Source organism: Drosophila pseudoobscura, chromosome X (genome assembly GCF_009870125.1).
Source record: "Drosophila pseudoobscura strain MV-25-SWS-2005 chromosome X, UCI_Dpse_MV25, whole genome shotgun sequence".
NCBI lineage: Eukaryota > Metazoa > Arthropoda > Insecta > Diptera > Drosophilidae > Drosophila > Drosophila pseudoobscura.
In genome coordinates, this window is record NC_046683.1 from 23,247,126 (window position 1) to 23,264,041 (window position 16,916).

At 43.3% G+C, this 16,916-nt stretch overlaps 1 protein-coding gene across 6 annotated transcripts in view; it reads right to left on the reverse strand.

Annotated features, from left to right (window-relative positions):
* Positions 1-1,743: 1,743 nt before the first annotated feature.
* Positions 1,744-16,916, reverse strand: part of Ranbp16 (Ran-binding protein 16) — a 292,018-nt gene continuing 276,845 nt past the window's right edge. For all 6 annotated transcript variants that reach the window (XM_033383583.1, XM_033383585.1, XM_033383582.1 and 3 more), the window contains exon 17: positions 1,744-1,844. In XM_033383583.1, the coding sequence (XP_033239474.1) occupies positions 1,795-1,844 (50 nt within the window). In that variant the 3' untranslated portion in view covers positions 1,744-1,794. The remainder of the gene's footprint in view (positions 1,845-16,916) is intronic.

Consider the following 16,916-nt stretch of genomic DNA (forward strand, 5'->3'; position numbering starts at 1 on the left):
TCCGATCACCAAGAACATTATTCGTTTGCGTTTCGACGAAATCACAGCAACAATCAAGCAGTTGCAGCTGGCCGCGCTTAAACCCGTATTACCCATTAAACTGTACGCGATTACGATTAAAGTTTAAGTTGATTGAAGTCCGAATGAATAAATCTCGAATTCTCTATATCGTGAAGTACATTATTAAACGCAAAGATTACCCATAGCATTTCTGCTCAACATTGAAATTTCGTATCGAGGATTTCACAACACAGACAGTATCCGCTCAATCCAAGAAGCTCTGTCATTTGGCCATCCGTTCCCGACGATGCCGGGCTTGCACTTTGACGATACAGCCTACGTTCTGCCAGAACTGGCGTGTAACCTGCCATCCTATCCGATCCCGCAAAATTCGTTGCAAGACCTGGCGAACCTGGCGAACCTGGCATGGGCGGATCCGAAATTCGACTGGGTACGCACAGGCCCAGTGCCTAAGGTGACGAATCCAATCTCATCGTTTTCGCGTCAAATTTCCAGACAACCTTTCAAACGAGTAAAAGACTCGGGCTCCTTTTACAAACGCAATTTCCTTCCAACTCCCTCCGCAGAATTTCTCGAACGGCCTCCTATGCTGGACCGAAGGTAATATTTCCAAAATATTCACTGTATGAAAGTTCAACGCTCGCTTCCGAGTTCAAACTTGAACTTGAATGTGAATCTGTCCTTAGCCCAACATAGCTTCATCAGACAATGTAACCGCGTTGCAATTTCCAATGTCCTAAATGTGCCTCCCATCCCTTCCAAGCTCGGTACTAATGTGTCTTCGTAGCTTTCCGTGTCCAGAGATGGACCCACGTTCTGGGTCTTTCTGGGTCTTTCTAACAACTGCCTGGCTCAGCAGCACTCCGAAAAGGACTGCCGAAGCAGCTATCGGTGCAAGAAGTGTCACCGGAACCATCATACGTTCTTGCACCAGGACGATGGACCACACACGCGCTTCTCTCGACTAACAACTAGCGCAGCATCTCCAGCACGGTCTCCACCTCTTGAATCCTCGAAAAACAAGGCCCACGGCAACTCATGCACGCAATTGTGGAGTCCCGTCCACCTTTTGCAGCCTTGCAAGGGCGGGGGGAGAGAATGTTCAGGACAGCAGCTGTAACCCCAGGCTAATAGCCTGTTATCGCTGCTGGGTACCGCACTCAGTTAACAGCCGGTTACATCGCTCTGCCTTGTTTTCGCTCTCTTGGTTTTGTGCGCTCTTACGCACGTCGCTCACCGTTGTCTGAGCATATATGTTAGAATCAGTTACGTTTCCACCCTCGTTTCAACCTGTCGCGTCGTGCACATATTCATACACAATTATCATAAATACGAAAATACACTGAATCATTTTCTTTTCTTGGAGCAACAACACCTTGAATCTTTTCTTTTGGATATTTTCCCACTCGTCGCTGGTTACCAGCTCCGGTGATCCGCCCTCCTACAAACAATAATTCAAGAACTTTTGGAACTAAATAGTGTGAATATTTTTTTTTATATTTAGAGTAAAAAAATTGTTAAAAGTACAATAGTTTTTATATATATGTACATTTTACTACATACAAATGTATTTATTATCATAGAAAAATTATTATGTTTATGGTAATTATTCGGACCACTTAATTGAACTTTGATGTACATATATAAACCTTTCTTATAAAGCTATCATTCGTAACAAGTTCAATAATATCTGAGTCAGATTTAAAGTTACAAAAAATTGTGTATGTCTAACAGTAGGGCTTTATTTCTGAAACAATTTTAGTAAACGAACATCTAAACTGATATTGAGTAGTTTGTTTCTGTGTAGGCCTGATAGGAATTTTCTGTAAAAGATAAAAAATGTATAGCATTAGTAAATATGTGTGTTGTAGATGTTCAAATTGCTTTTATTCATGTAACAAATACAAAACAATAGTCTTAAAATTATGTAAAGTTATGAAAAGTATTTGTTTTTGGCAGACAATACGCCTTTGACTTAAACCCATAATCATCAAAGCCATGCAATTTTTTGCTGCTTAATTCTTAATTCTTAAGTCTTATGACCTGCCAAGACGATCATCTAGTGGTCCACAGAATGAGGCTATCAATATTAAAAGTTGATGAAATCTATTTATTTATTTATTTAAATTTATTATTTATTAAATTAACAAATTATCTGTTAATAATGGTACTTAGTTACTAAAGGCGGAAAAAGAGAAGTTAAAAGTTAGCTAAATTTAAGTGACTAAATATTGCATGCAATTAGTTTAAGAGATAGTTCAGGGGATAGGGTTTGGCAGAGGGAGTTATAATTATGGCATAAAACCCTAAAAGGTTCATGATCAGCATAATTAGACCTACATATGGGTAGACGGATAGGCCTAAAAGTACGGGTAGGTCTAGATGGAACGGCCAAGTCAATCTGACCCAAGAGAGTTTGGGAGTCAACAGTCCCGAGAAGGAGCTTGTGCACGAACATTACGCCATTGCATATTCTGCGATGGTGCAACGACGGCAGGTCAATAAGATTTAGCCTAGACCGGTAGGGTGGCAAGATTCTATCCGAGTCCCAGTTAAAGTTCCGAAGGCAAAAAATAAAAATTGCTTTTGCACGGATTCAATAACAACCTGCTTCTCTTTATACTGCGGGCTCCACACACAAGAACAATACTCCAATATAGGACGTACTAACGAGATGTACAGTTGTTTCGTAACGTACGGGTCGTCAAACTCCTTGGACCAACGCTTGATGAACGCTAAAACACCCTTAGCTTTATTTACAGTTGCAGCTATATGGGTGTTAAAACACATCTTATGATCAAAAAGGACTCCGAGGTCATTTGAACTCGAAATTCGCTTAAGGACATGATTTCCTAGAACATATGGGACAAAATGAGGAGCGCGACGGTAAAATGTCATAAGTTTGCATTTGGAAAGGTTCAGAAAAAGAAGATTAGTTGAACACCACAATAGTAGTTCACTTAGATCAAGTTGAAGACGTGTGTGCAAATACCAATCAGAGTAAGAAAGACAGATTTTGACATCATCAGCATACATTAGTGTAGTAGAGTATGTTATAACTTGAGGAAGGTCATTCACAAATAAAATAAACAGAAGCGGTCCCAGATGACTTCCCGGTGGCACACCTGAAGTAACATTAACAGTATTTGACAACACGTTAGAAAACAAAACACGTTGAGTACGGTTAGAGAGATAGGACAAAATCTAATCTAGAAGATTCGTTGGGAACCCTAATGAAGAGAGCTTGTGAATAAGCAGAGCATGGTTCACAGAATCGAATGCCTTGCTGAAGTCCGTAAAAACTACATCCGCCTGCAAACCAATTTGAAAACCACGGTGGATTAGGTTAGAAAACTCAAGAAGGTTAGTCGATGTTGAACGATGTCTGAAAAAACCGTGTTGCGACGGAGATATCAAGCTGCAACAAAGATGTTGCAGTTGCCGGGTGACCAGGAGCTCAAGAAGCTTCGGGATGGCGGAAAGCTTTGCGATACCACGATAGTTTTCAATGTTTGATCTTGAACCTTTTTTGTGAAGCGGAATGATGTAGGACTCATTCCAAATTACTGGGAGACAAGACTGTTCCAAGGAGAGGTTGAAGAGAAAGGTCAAGGCTTTGCAAAGGGACTGGGCACAGTGTTTTAAAATCCAACTTGGTACCTTATCTGGACCCGCAGAAAACGATATGTCCATAGATGACAAACCTTCCAGAACAACGCTTTCCTCGAAAAAGGGCCGAAAAATGCTGTTAGCTTGAGGTAGCTGGTACGGATACGGAGTGGATGCGTTGTAAATTTGAGACGAGTACGTTGTTTTGAAAAAGGTAGCGAATAAATTTGCAATACTATCAGCAGAAGCTTCTGTTTTGTTATGGTAATGAAGGGACGGAGGAAAAGCGTTTTTTAGGATCACTACGAAAGTTACTACTACATTGTGAAAGGTAATGATTATAACACTGACTATCAACGGCAAGGAGTATAGAGCTAAGGCCGACGTGGAGCCCGACTTCTGGTACTTTTTATAGAGCCGGGATTTATTGTTTTTTAAGTATGAAAAATATTTAGAGAACCAGGGAGGCTTGGACGATACGGGTACAGTGATATCTGGAACAAATGTATTTAGGGAGGAGTAAATAGAGCTATAAAACGAGCTAACAGTTGCATCTATGTTCGGTAATGAATAAAGAAACGACCAATCAACACGCGAGAGATGTAGATCTAAATCGATAAAGTTTGTTTTGCGAAAACACTTTATGTGACAAGGAGCCATGGAACTGTCAGCACCTCCAGATTGTGTACACTCTAGGGATATCGACAAAGTTGGATGGTAAGGATCTTCAGGGAGTGATATTGGGCTTGCTCTAGATACCGTAGCAAGAGAAGCATCGTTAACAAAAACGAGGTCAAGAAGACTGTCCCTAATGTTTTTAACGGCATTAATTTGGACAAGGGAAATATCCGTTAGCCCATTGATAAAGTCATTATGGCAATTGGGATACAACAGGTTAGCGTCATCACAAGGCAGCTAAGAAAGAAATGGTAGGTTAAAGTCCCCCATGACAATAATTCGATCATTGCACCCTAATGCAGATACGACAGTATTAATTGCTGAGAGGTGGTGTAAGTAAGTAAGTAAGTAAATAAAGCCACCGTTGGCGGATTTACAGATAACGGCGAGGCATGAGGCAGGTGGGTACCAATCGGATTAGGTTGCAAGAGATTGGTATCATTATGCGGAATTTTCCGTCTAGGCGATTCGCTCAAGAGTTTGAGCCCAAGAAACTGTGATTCAAGGGCAAGAAAATTTCTCGTTGAGAGCCACAAATTGTTTCCGGACATCCAGAAACCCAGTTCGATTCTGTCTCATAAATGTGCGCATTTCGGCCTCAATCTCCCGACAAGCCAGACATGACCAAGACAGGCCCATGCGTTTCGAGATCAGATCATTCAGCTGGCCAAAATTTCCGCCACCAGCACATTTTATGTGGGCAAAATTGTCGCACAGCCAGCAGCCTGCACGAGTCCGATGCGTTACGTTGCGAATATTGAATTTATATTAAACACTTGTTTACAAACAAAACACTGGTGATTAACACAAAGTAGAATCAAATTAAAGAGATGCGATGATATATCACAACAAAGTCACAACAGTGTTGTATGATATTTAGGCAAAGGGCGGAGAATGCAGGAGCAAGAAAAAAACACAACCGGCTTAAGCAAGAGCTAAAAGCGAATCTATGGAATGGTTTTTGGACGTTAGGAGAAAAAATGATTCGTAAAGAAATATCTTAAAATTCATGATGCTATATGCATTTCAACTAAGCAAATAAAAAACATTTTCTTTGAATATTTGGTTTATCAACGCAATGGATGCCATGATTTCTTCCACTCCACTATGGTCCAGAATTTGTTTTTTTTTTTTGCATAAAGTCGAAATTTTGATTTGAATGGATTAGTTTTTTCTTACAAATTCTCAAAGTAAACTCATCATAGATGTTAAAAATTAAAAAAATTATTATTAAGCTTCCCTAAAGCTTATTTCGAGCTTTTGAAAGTGAGAAATCGATCAGCTTATTGTGATACAAAAATTGGCGCCAAATTACTTGTTTACATTTTTAAGTGACGCTAGAGTAGATTTTCTCAAAAAATGAAAAATGAAGATAAAGGTATGTAGTATTCCTAAGATTCAAGTTTTGTTTAATGTCCAATTTATGTGTATTTTTGTAGAAAATTTAGCTGCGTCCCCTGTGTTTCGTAGAATATAGCTAATGAACTTTGTTCTGCTGAGAAAAACTAACTACGTGAGCTTGTACCTACAAATGTTGTAATTGACTGGAAAGTAACATGTTTGGCCCGTTTTGGCCCCTTTTCTTTAAATTTGTTAATATTCAGGAAAGTTCGAGTTTTTTCAACCACATTTGGCGAAACAGCAATCGACAAAAAAGTCTTTCTCACATTGGATTAACAGTAAAATCAATAACAACCATTTGGAAAATGAAAAAAAAGATAAATACATTTTTAAAAATTTAATTTATATTAGTTTTAATTTTAATTAATTTTTAATTTAATTTTAATTTAATTTTATTAATTTAAAAAAAAAACGTTCCCCGTTGTGAGTTGCTGCGGCAAACGCAACTCTACATTTATACCCGATACTAAGTCAGTATGGCTCTCCTCCGGCATTCGCCGCGAATATTAAACGACACGACAAGGAGTGCGTGCGACAGAAAATCAGTCTGAGCGTGACGTCGGGCGCTGCGTAGCCAGTGCAAATTTATTTGTTCCTTTTGGCTATACAAATGATCCGATCTGATCCAGATTCAGCGATGTGATAGATATGGTCGTTCTCTATGGCTGTGCGTTTTTAGTTTTGTCGAATCTTCAATATTGTGGATGCCACAGATTTTCATCCTTTGTGGGGGCGGAAGGGGTGGTGCGATACTTTGAAGTACACGTTTTATAGTGAGATCTAACAGGAGTGTGGATACCAAATTTGGTTACTCTAGCCTTAATAGTCTCTGAAATTTGTGGATGCCCCAGATTTTCGTCCTTTGCGGGGGGAAGGGGGTGCGGCGAAATTTTTGAAGAAACTTGTCAAGGTCTTATGTATATCACAGGAGTGGGGATACCAAATTTGGTTGATCTAGCTCTTTTAGTCTCTGAGATCTTGGAACTCACATTTTGCAATAGGCAAAGCCGACCATGAAACCTGTATGTTAGAGAGATAGTGAAATTTTTTTCTAGATTCTAACTATAATAATTATACGATCTGGTTCAGATTTTGCACTCCAGAAGATATAGTCATCCTCTACGATTCTGTGTTTTTCTCGTATCTTTAAAATGGTGGATGCCACAGATTTTCGCCCTTTGTGGGAGTGGAAGTGGGCGGGGCGAAGCTTTGAAATATACTTATAACAGTGACATAACACAGAAGTCCGGATATAAAATGGCGCTCTAGCTCCTATAGTCTTTGAGCACTAGGCGCCTATAGGGGCGGACAGACGGACAGACAGACAGGGCTCAATCGACTCGGCTATTGATGCTGATCAAGAATATGTATACTTTATGGGGTTGGAAACGATTCCTTCTGGACGTTACACACATCCACTTTTCACTCATTTTGAGTATCGTGTATAGTAATTTTAAATCCTCCATTAAAAGAACCCTTCTGAAGTGCAACAAAATGATGGAACGACTTCTAAAATCACAATTATTGGTGATGAAAATTGTAAGACACCAAAGATAATGGGACGTCCAGCATTACATTATAGAAATGTAGGGACAAGATTAAAAAGGAAACTGGCACCTGATTCTGCAAATGATAATAATAATTGCACGAAGAAGAAGATTCATCATGAATGTATGACCTCGCTGCGGCAGTTTCTGCTCAGAAAGAACGCAGGACCGACGTGGCTTTTGTTCTGGCAAAAACGATTAGAACACCTGAATACCCGACTGAATCGAGAAAGCATCTTCAATTGCAAAAGACTATTCCACTTACACCAGATAAAGATTTAGCTTACCTCCTGGAAAATTCACTCAACAAGCAGCAGTATACAAACACTAGGCTTTTAAATAAAAGTCATAACTGCGATATTTATCCTAGCTATAATCAAGTAATGGAAGCTAAATTGCTAATGCTCGAGTGCCAGTACAAAATCTTTTCGATCATACAGCACATCGTATAATTAAATTCCAATCCGATGGTTTCAAGCAGTTCCCAGATGCTTCTGAAATCAAATTAATTTGGTAGCTATGGATTTGATGGTTCAACGGGTCATAGTATTACAAGCAGAATTTTTTAACTGAAATATCTGATAGTCAATACTTTATTTGTAACTTCTGATATACCCATAAAAATTACAGACACCTTTCATCGGAATACCCGGACAAATAGAACACCGCAGATTTAGAGGACGGAATAAAATGTAAAAAAAATACAGATTATTACATTCAAGGAAAAATAGTCCGGTAAATACTATGAAAAGGAAAGGAAAAACAAGAAAAAGCATGTTTCCAAAGAAGTATTAAGTCTTCTGGAGTTGCCGTCTACAGAAAACAAAGATTCATGTGAATACGAAAACGACTCGCAATCTGATTCTGATTCTGATATGTACGAAATATAACTAGAAGAAGAAGAAATGTCACTAAATTTTGTGTCATAAGGCCCTCGGGTCTTAACGCCCCTGGGCATTATGACATGCACCCTGCAGAATGTGGCTGTCGCTGTTTGGGTGCAATTCGTCGCGGCCATGACCTTCCCGTTGCATTCGGCTACCAGGTTGTCTTGTAGCTGGAGTACCAGCCCGTTGTGCGCGACTGGGTAGATGGTGATTTTCCTGCATAGCTTGCTTACAATGGGGAATCGGATTCTACAATTTATGATGTTTTCTTTACGATCCATCTTAATGTTAGACACTTTCATTAAGTCTGTAGTAGAGGTCCCTGTATCTTGATCAGTGAGAATTGATTCGATATTAGTGTGGTCTATAATCTCTGGATTAATTACGTTAACCTTTTCAAGAGTTAAGGTGAGCATGAGAGCCCCCAATTCGGTTATTAGCATTCTATTGCGCGTAGTGAGAGTCTCGAACAGGTGACCCGTGTCCACCTGATGGTCTTTTGCGGTCTTCAGTATTTTATTTACTGTGTCCGTGAGCTGGCTAATTTTTTCTTGCGTCCTGGTTTTAATGTTGATTTGTCTATTTTTTGCAGTGACTAGCTGCGTCTGTATTCGTTCTATATTCCTAAGGTCGTTTGCGTCTGGCGTACCCGCTACAGCCTCAAGAGCTTTCCCCAGGAAGTCAAGGCTTCTTACCCTTCTATGGTGAATGTCGAGGGCAGTTAGCATGTCTTGTACGTGTCCCGTGTCTATCTCCAACAACTTCCTCATGTGGGATTGTGGAAACAAGACTGTCAACTTCATTGTCTCGTCGGTCATGGATCTGTAGTCGGTGAGGTTAGTCAAGTGTCGTAAGTACCCTTACTGTACATGATGGGAATATAGTTCGAGGGCGTGTAGTCCGTTACCCGTGCCGTCGTCGTGGTCAAGAGTGAAAGTGTCAGTATTATAAGCCTAAAATGTTATAAGGAAGAAGGGATTAAAATTAGACATTACCGACAGAGATTGTCCTTGTGGACCACCCTCCCCTTGATGAGGACCGTTGTCCCCAAGTCCGCTTCAACCGTTCTTTCATCACAAAGGGGCGAAAGTTTGTTTCCTAGCCTGCGGCTGGTTCTTACTAGGACTCCTTCGCTTACTTCGAAGACCCTGTTCTGTCGGTTTTTATTTATTCTGGCATTTTGCTCGACCTGGGCTTCTTCTATCTTTTTTATAATGCCCTGGATGCATTCCGGCGAAGCAGTGGTTACGACATCCTTGGGCCTTTGCTCAGTTACCGAATGAATGGAGCTGTTATATTCGACAGGCTCATTATCGCAATAGACTTGCGTTGTCGTATCAGAAGAGAGGGTCGTAGGTCCTCTATTGTCCTGGATGCAATGGATTGCACCATTGCGAACTTGGATAGTTTGTCTATGCTGGTGAGGAAGAATTTTTTGTCTGTGTGTGTCTCTCCGGCCTGTGAGGGAATCGGCGTTTGGCCGAGCTTTTGGTTTTTTGGGTGCCTATCGTACTTTGCTCTTGCGCAAACTTTACAATTTAGGACCACCTCGTTGGCTAATGTAGACATTTTGGGGAAATAATATTTTGTCATTATTTGTTTGACATTTTCCTGCGCTGCCCTGTGGGCTCTGTTATGCTCTTTGGTGATTATTTCTCTTCTGTCACTAGCGTTGAATACGTCAGCCACGAGGATCTTGCAGTGCCAGAATTTTGTGGCTGGGAAGGCTTTTATCACCCCGTGATGGGTTTTGACCAGTGCTGGCAGGCTGCAGTGAATTGCATTTATTACGCCTCGATTGATGACAGACTTGACTGTCTCCACTAAGGTTTCTTTGTCGGTGGAAGGTTACGGAAGCAATTCAACGGTTTGTCAGTCGTGTCGATTGTGTAGGTCAGGGACAACTCACTGTGGATCGTGGCCGCATCGGACTCCGGCTACTGGTGGTTGTCAACGTGTGGGGCGTCAACGTTTTGGCGCGATAAAGCATCGGCCACGTGGTTTTCTCTGCCTGGTTTGTAAAAGAGCTTGGCCCCTGTTTTGTCTTTCCAGCGTATGATTTTGGCATTTGGGTTGCTGTGAGATACATATAAATATGTTAATATTTTTCGCACCGCAAAGGAAATGCCGCAGTGGCTAAGGCTCAGACGATAGCTAGCAGTTCTCGCTCGTTAGGAGCGTAATTTGCTTCTCTATCTTTCAACGACCGAGATATCATTGTTATTGGGCGGCCGTTCTGGAACAGAACGGCTCCGATGCCATAAGCCGAGGCGTCTGTGGTCAGATCGAATGGCTTTTGGTAGTCAGGGTACATGAGGGTAACGTCCTCCGTTGGGCCTCATTAAACTGTACCTGGATCTTTTTTGATCTGTACTTGCTGACGGATCCGTTTTCTCCTTTAAGAATGTCGGAGATTGGTTTCGCGATTGCTGCGAAATCCTTAATAAAACAATGGTAATAGCTGGCTAGACCCATGAATGATCTGACGCTAAGTACCGTTTTAGGCTCAACGTAGTGCTGAATGGCTTTCACCTCTTCAGGGTCCGTTTTTGCGCGGTGTTTAGTTACGATAAAGCCGAGGTACTCGACGCTCTCTTTAAAAAATTGTGACTTTTCGCGGGCCACCCTCATGTTTGCACTATGAAGGTTTTTTAATACCCAACCAACGTGTTTGACGTGATCTGCCTCGTTTTCGGAGAAGACGATGACATCGTCAACGTACACGTAGCACGACTTATCGATTTGTTCCCGTAGAACGTCATCGATCGTGCGCTGGAAAATACCTCCGGCATTTTTTAAACCGAAGGGGAGTCGACAAAATTCGTACTTCCCCCCGCTAACTGAGATTGCCGTTTTCTCACGATCAGATTCTGCCAGAGTGATCTGGTGGTATCCTGATTTGAGATCGAGAGTGGTGAAGTACTTTGCTTTACCTAAATTTGCCAGTATCATGGTGATGCTCGGCATGGGGTATGTGTCGGAGATGGTTTTTAGATCCAGTTTCCTGAAACCGATTACTAGGCGTTTCCTCCTATTGCCCGTCTCGTCTGTCCCCTTTTGGTCCACTACCCATACCGGATTGTTGTATGGCGATCTGGACTTCCTGATGATGCCATTTCGTAAGAGATCGATGACCTCTGAAGTTACGAAATCTTGGACACCTTTGGGATATGGGTACAGCTTTGAGTAGACCGCGTTTTCGTCGGTCGTACGGATTGTAGACACTACGGCTGTGTTATAAGCCAGCGACTCGTTAAAGTCTGCGAAAGCCTTTTGGTAGCGGTCAAGCATTTTTAGGAAATCTGCTTTTACCGCATGGTGAGAAATGAGCCTCGTAGTTTTTAATTCCATGTTCATGTATATTGCGATTGACCTATTTACACGCTCATGATTGTAGTACACCTCCTAAGTAACTATTTTTACGCGCATAGCTGTGTTGTTGTTTACTCGGGTCCAGAACATAGCTGTAATGTTCTCACACGCATGGCCAGACCCGCAGCTGCACACGCACACAGCGATGCGTTCCGTTGTTTTGCATTGAAACCGTCGCGTCGAGTCTTATCGCGTGATCTTTCAATTCCCTTTTGCTCGACTTCTTTTCGCAGAGTTGATGCAGTAGAAACTTGTAGACGAAGCCGCCCGCACGCTTACTTTGAACCGCAGTAGAAACTTCGAGACGAAGCCGCCCGCACGCATAGTTTGTACCGCCGCAGAATCGAACCCCCCGCTATTCTTGTAATATAATTGTACTATAACCACCAATATTAAATAATCAATAAATAATAAATAAGCTCAAGATATAAACGATTATACAGTCCACTAATTCATAACCATAGTAAATTTTGGTCCTTCGAGCCGGATCTCCGCGTTTGAGTTTATTTATATACATATTGAGTGATACCGTTACCCGCTGTTTGCCATGAAGGCCCTAGTGCATCGTCTAATTCAGCAACGTGGGGCCTGCAAATCCCAATTAACTCGCGTGGCTGCGGAGGCTCAAGAGTTTGTACAGTCATGTACTTCTGTGCAAACATTAGAGCACAAGTTGGACCGACTTGTTGCAACTTTCAACCGCTTTATGGAGCTGTCTGAAGAGCTGGTCCAATATAATGATGAAGATGAATACGTGGATCCGGATTTGGACATCCCCGAATATGAGAAAAGGTTCTTTAGTGCGCATAGTATCTTCACTGAAGCCATACGTGACCGGAGCAGTCTCGAGAATGAGCACGACAACTCAAATCTACTGCTATCGACCACTGTGGAACGCTTATTTGAGGGACAAACTCAACTTCTGGAGAGGATTTGGGACTCATCGGGAACCACAGAGCTGCAGTTCGAGAAAATACGCATTCCGACGTTTTCGGGCAGATACGAGGATTGGTGTCAGTTTAGTGACTTGTTCATAAGCTCAGTCGACAAGAAGAGTAATCTGTCCAAGTGCCAAAAGTTTCATTATTTGAAATCCTATCTGGATGGTGAAGCGTTGTCTCTGATAAATGATATTCCCGTATCGGATGCCAATTACCAGGACGCATGGGAGAGGCTCGAAAATCGCTATAACAAGAAGTCACTGATTGCTCGTTCGTTCATTCAAAACTTTCTTTCGTTGCCAACCGCAAAGGGTTCAAACATCGCCGAGTTGCGTAAGATAGTCGACACCGCTGACGAAAGTATACGTGGTCTACATGCGCTGAGCTGCGACAGCCGCGATGTGTGGCTAATCCATATCTTGCTCTCAAAGTTAGACCCGGAGCTGCAGTTCGAGAAAATACGCATTCCGACGTTTTCGGGCAGATACGAGGATTGGTGTCAGTTTAGTGACTTGTTCTTAGGCTCAGTCGACAAGAAGAGTAGTCTGTCCAAGTGCCAAAAGTTTCATTATTTGAAATCCTATCTGGATGGTGAAGCGTTGTCTCTGATAAAACATATTCCCGTATCGGATGCCAATTACCAGGACGCATGGGAGAGGCTCGAAAATCGCTATAACAAAAAGTCACTGATTGCTCGTTTGTTCATTCAAAACATTCTTTCGTTGCCAACCGCAAAAGGTTCAAACATCGCCGAGTTGCGTAAAATAGTCGACACCGCCGACGAAAGTATACGTGGTCTACATGCACTGAGCTGCGACAGCCGCGATGTGTGGCTGATCCATATCTTGCTCTCAAAGCTAGACCCTGAATGCAAGGAAGCTTGGGCCACCTCCAGTGAATCGTGCAAGGAAAATGTGACCATAAATGACCTGTTCGGCTTTGTCTTCGCCCGTTGCGATGCACTTGAATCTTGTCAAGATCCAAAGCTACTCCAGAATACACACACGGTGCTGGATAGACGTCATGAAGTTTCTCATCATGTGGACGTGCCAAAGACGCATGTTCGCGATTGTGTATATTGTCACGGGCAACACATTATTTTTGCGTGTACTCAATTCAAGGCTCTTGATGTTGTGGACCGCCGCTCGTTCGCAATGGATAATAATTTGTGTTTCAATTGTCTAAGCCGATCTCATCAAGTAAATATGTGTAATTCCATAAAAACGTGCCGTCTGTGTAAGTTGAGGCACCACACTCTTGTCCATCCAGAGTATATACGTTCTGTCCCGGTTTCCGCTGCTGTCAATACATCAGCTGACTCACCCTCCCGCTCGTCCAAGTTCGCTGCGGATTCTGATCCTGCCGTGGTCAGCCACCATACATTGGAGAGGGAATACGGTGCCAATGGTCACGCTATATTGCCAACGATTTTGGCCACTATAGTCGACTCCTGAGGCAACGAGACAACCTGCAGGATATTGCTGGATACTGGTTCAACTATAACGATGGTCGCCGAATCATTTATTCAGCGAATCGGATTGCCGCGCACGCATGCTCATATACCAGTGGTTGGTCTAGGCGCAAACCCTGCTTGGGTTACTAGAGGTCGCGCCACATTCACGTTGCTCTCCCGCACAAGCTCGGCCTCAGTGGTGGTCACAGGTCTGATTATGAACACTTTTACCTCCTCGATTCCAGCCCAGCGGATCGAGTCGAACACTCCGATGTGGGAAGAGATTCGTGATCTACCCTTAGCGGACCCTACATTTGGTAAACCAGGCGAAATCGACGTGATTTTAGGATCTGATCAGCTTTGGAACATTTGCACTGGACAACGCAAAGAGTTTGGCTTAGAATTTCCTATTGCACTTCATACTAATTTTGGTTGGGTCATTGCAGGCAGCTACCATCTCAGTAGTGATGCTTACACCCACGCACTAGCACATGACGCTCACGAGGATCTGGACTCTTTAGTTCGATCGATCATGGATAAGGAACCAGTTAAACCACGTAACGTTACCACCGATGCTAGTGAGCACCCTGAGAAACACTTCGTTCATACGCACACCCGCAGAAACGATGGCGTGTACATCATCCAACATCAGAGCAAGGATTCGGCTCCGCCGATGGGGTCCACATTGCCGCAAGCTCTAACTCTTGCTATTTCCAGTATTTCGTGTTGGACCGACTCAGAAATTGTACTACATTGGCTCTCATCACCCCCACGGACTTGGAACACTTATGTTTGTAATCGCACTGCTGAGATCCAGGAAGCTTTCCCACGTAGCTGCTGGCAACACATTCGCATTGAGGACGATCCCGCAGACTGCGCAACACGCGGATTTCTACCAAAGGATCGTGTAGAACATCAACTGTGGTGGAATGGACCACCGTGGCTTTCCCAATCACATCGCACTTGGCCACCTGCTAAGACAAAGTTCGCACTGTCGACTGAGGACGCTGAGCGGATGGAAGTAAAGGCCAAGGCCCAAGTTAATCTACACATTTCCGATGAAGGAAATGATCTTAATTGTATGATCAACAAAGCTTCCTCCTGGTCACATCTCTTGCGGACACTTAGCTATTGCTTTCGTTTTGTACATCGACTTCGTTGCAAGGACCACCTGTCATCATTTTTATCGTCATGGGAGCTTCAATATGCCCGCTCTAGGGTAATCAAACATGTCCAGATGGAGTTCTTCCAAGTGGAGTACAGACAGCTGAGCACTGGACAAGCCCTTTCTCAAAAATCCAAGTTGATTCACTACACTCCATTTGTTGACGACCAAGGAATTCTGCGCGTAGGAGGACGCATTGGAAATTCGATGGGGACCTATGAGGCAAAACATCCCATAGTTCTTCCAAAGGAATCACCAGTCGCTGTTTTATTAGCTAGACACCAGCACGTAACATCGTTACACGCTGGAGTCGAATTTATGTTCCACACGTTGAACCAAAAGTACTGGATCCTTGGAGCCCGTAACATAGTCCGCAAAATTGTATTCAACTGCAAGATATGTTTCCTCCTGCGCAAAGGAACGAGCACACAACTCATGGCTGATCTTCCCGCCTTTCGCGTTCAGCCCACCCGCTGCTTTCTACATTCTGGATTGGATTACGCTGCACCAGTTACCATCAAGACATCAGCAGGTCGGACACCGAAGTTTGGCAAAGCTTGGTTTGCCATCTTTGTCTGTCTGTCCACCAAAGCAGTTCATCTCGAGCTCGTCAGTGATGTGACGACCCCTGCATTTATCGCCGCTTTCAACGTTTTTGGTCTCGACGTGGCCCTATATCCGACTTGTACTCGGACAATGGCACAACATTCCATGGAGCCAGAAAGGAACTAACGGAGATGCAACGGATAGCTGTATCTCAAAGTCAAGACGAGGAAATTGCTAATTTTCTGACGAGTCAGGACATCAACTGGCACTTCATTCCGCCATCTGCCCGGCACTTTGGAGGTCTTTGGGAAACAGGCGTACGATCTATCAAACTCCACCTTCGCCGAGTAATTGGTAGCAGTGCGTTAACCTTCGAGGAATATTCAACAATTTTAACTCAGATTGAAGGGTTACTCAACTCTCGCCCACTGTGCGCGCCAAGCGATCACAGCTTGGATCCCCTTACCCCCGCTCATTTTCTTACAGGTCAACCTCACATGTCGGTGCCGGAGCCGTCCTTGTTAGACGTCAACATTAACAGACTGCAGCGTTGGAGACAACTGCAAGCCAAGGTTCAAGGATTCTGGAAACGTTGGAATCTGGAATACCTTACTTCCTTGCAACCTCGCACGAAATGGCAGTAGGAGTCCAACGACATAACCGTGGACACTCTTGTGGTACTGAAGGAGCCAAATCAACCGCCTAGCAAGTGGCTGCTTGGGCGAATCACCGAAGTTCATCCTGGCCAAGACGAGAGGGTTCGAGTGGTCACCGTCAAAACCGCCCGAGGAGTGTACAAGAGGCCTATTACCAAACTTGCTGTGCTTCCCTTGTTCTGAACAGTCGTTCAGGGGGGCCGGTATGGTGAGAAATGAGCCTCGTAGTTTTTACATGTATATTGCGATTGACCTATTTACATGCTCATGATTGTAGTACACCTCCTAAGTAACTATTTTTACGCGCATAGCTGTGTTGTTGTTTACTCGGGTCCAGAACATAGCTGTAATGTTCTCACACGCATGGCCAGACCCGCAGCTGCACACGCACACAGCGATGCGTTCCGTTGTTTTGCATTGAAACCGTCGCGTCGAGTCTTATCACGTGATCTTTCAATTCCCTTTTGCTCGACTTCTTTTCGCAGAGTTGATGCAGTAGAAACTTCTAGACGAAGCCGCCCGCACGCTTACTTTGAACCGCAGTAGAAACTTCTAGACGAAGCCGCCCGCACGCTTACTTTGAACCGCAGTAGAAACTTCGAGACGAAGCCGCCCGCACGCATAGTTTGTACCGCCGCAG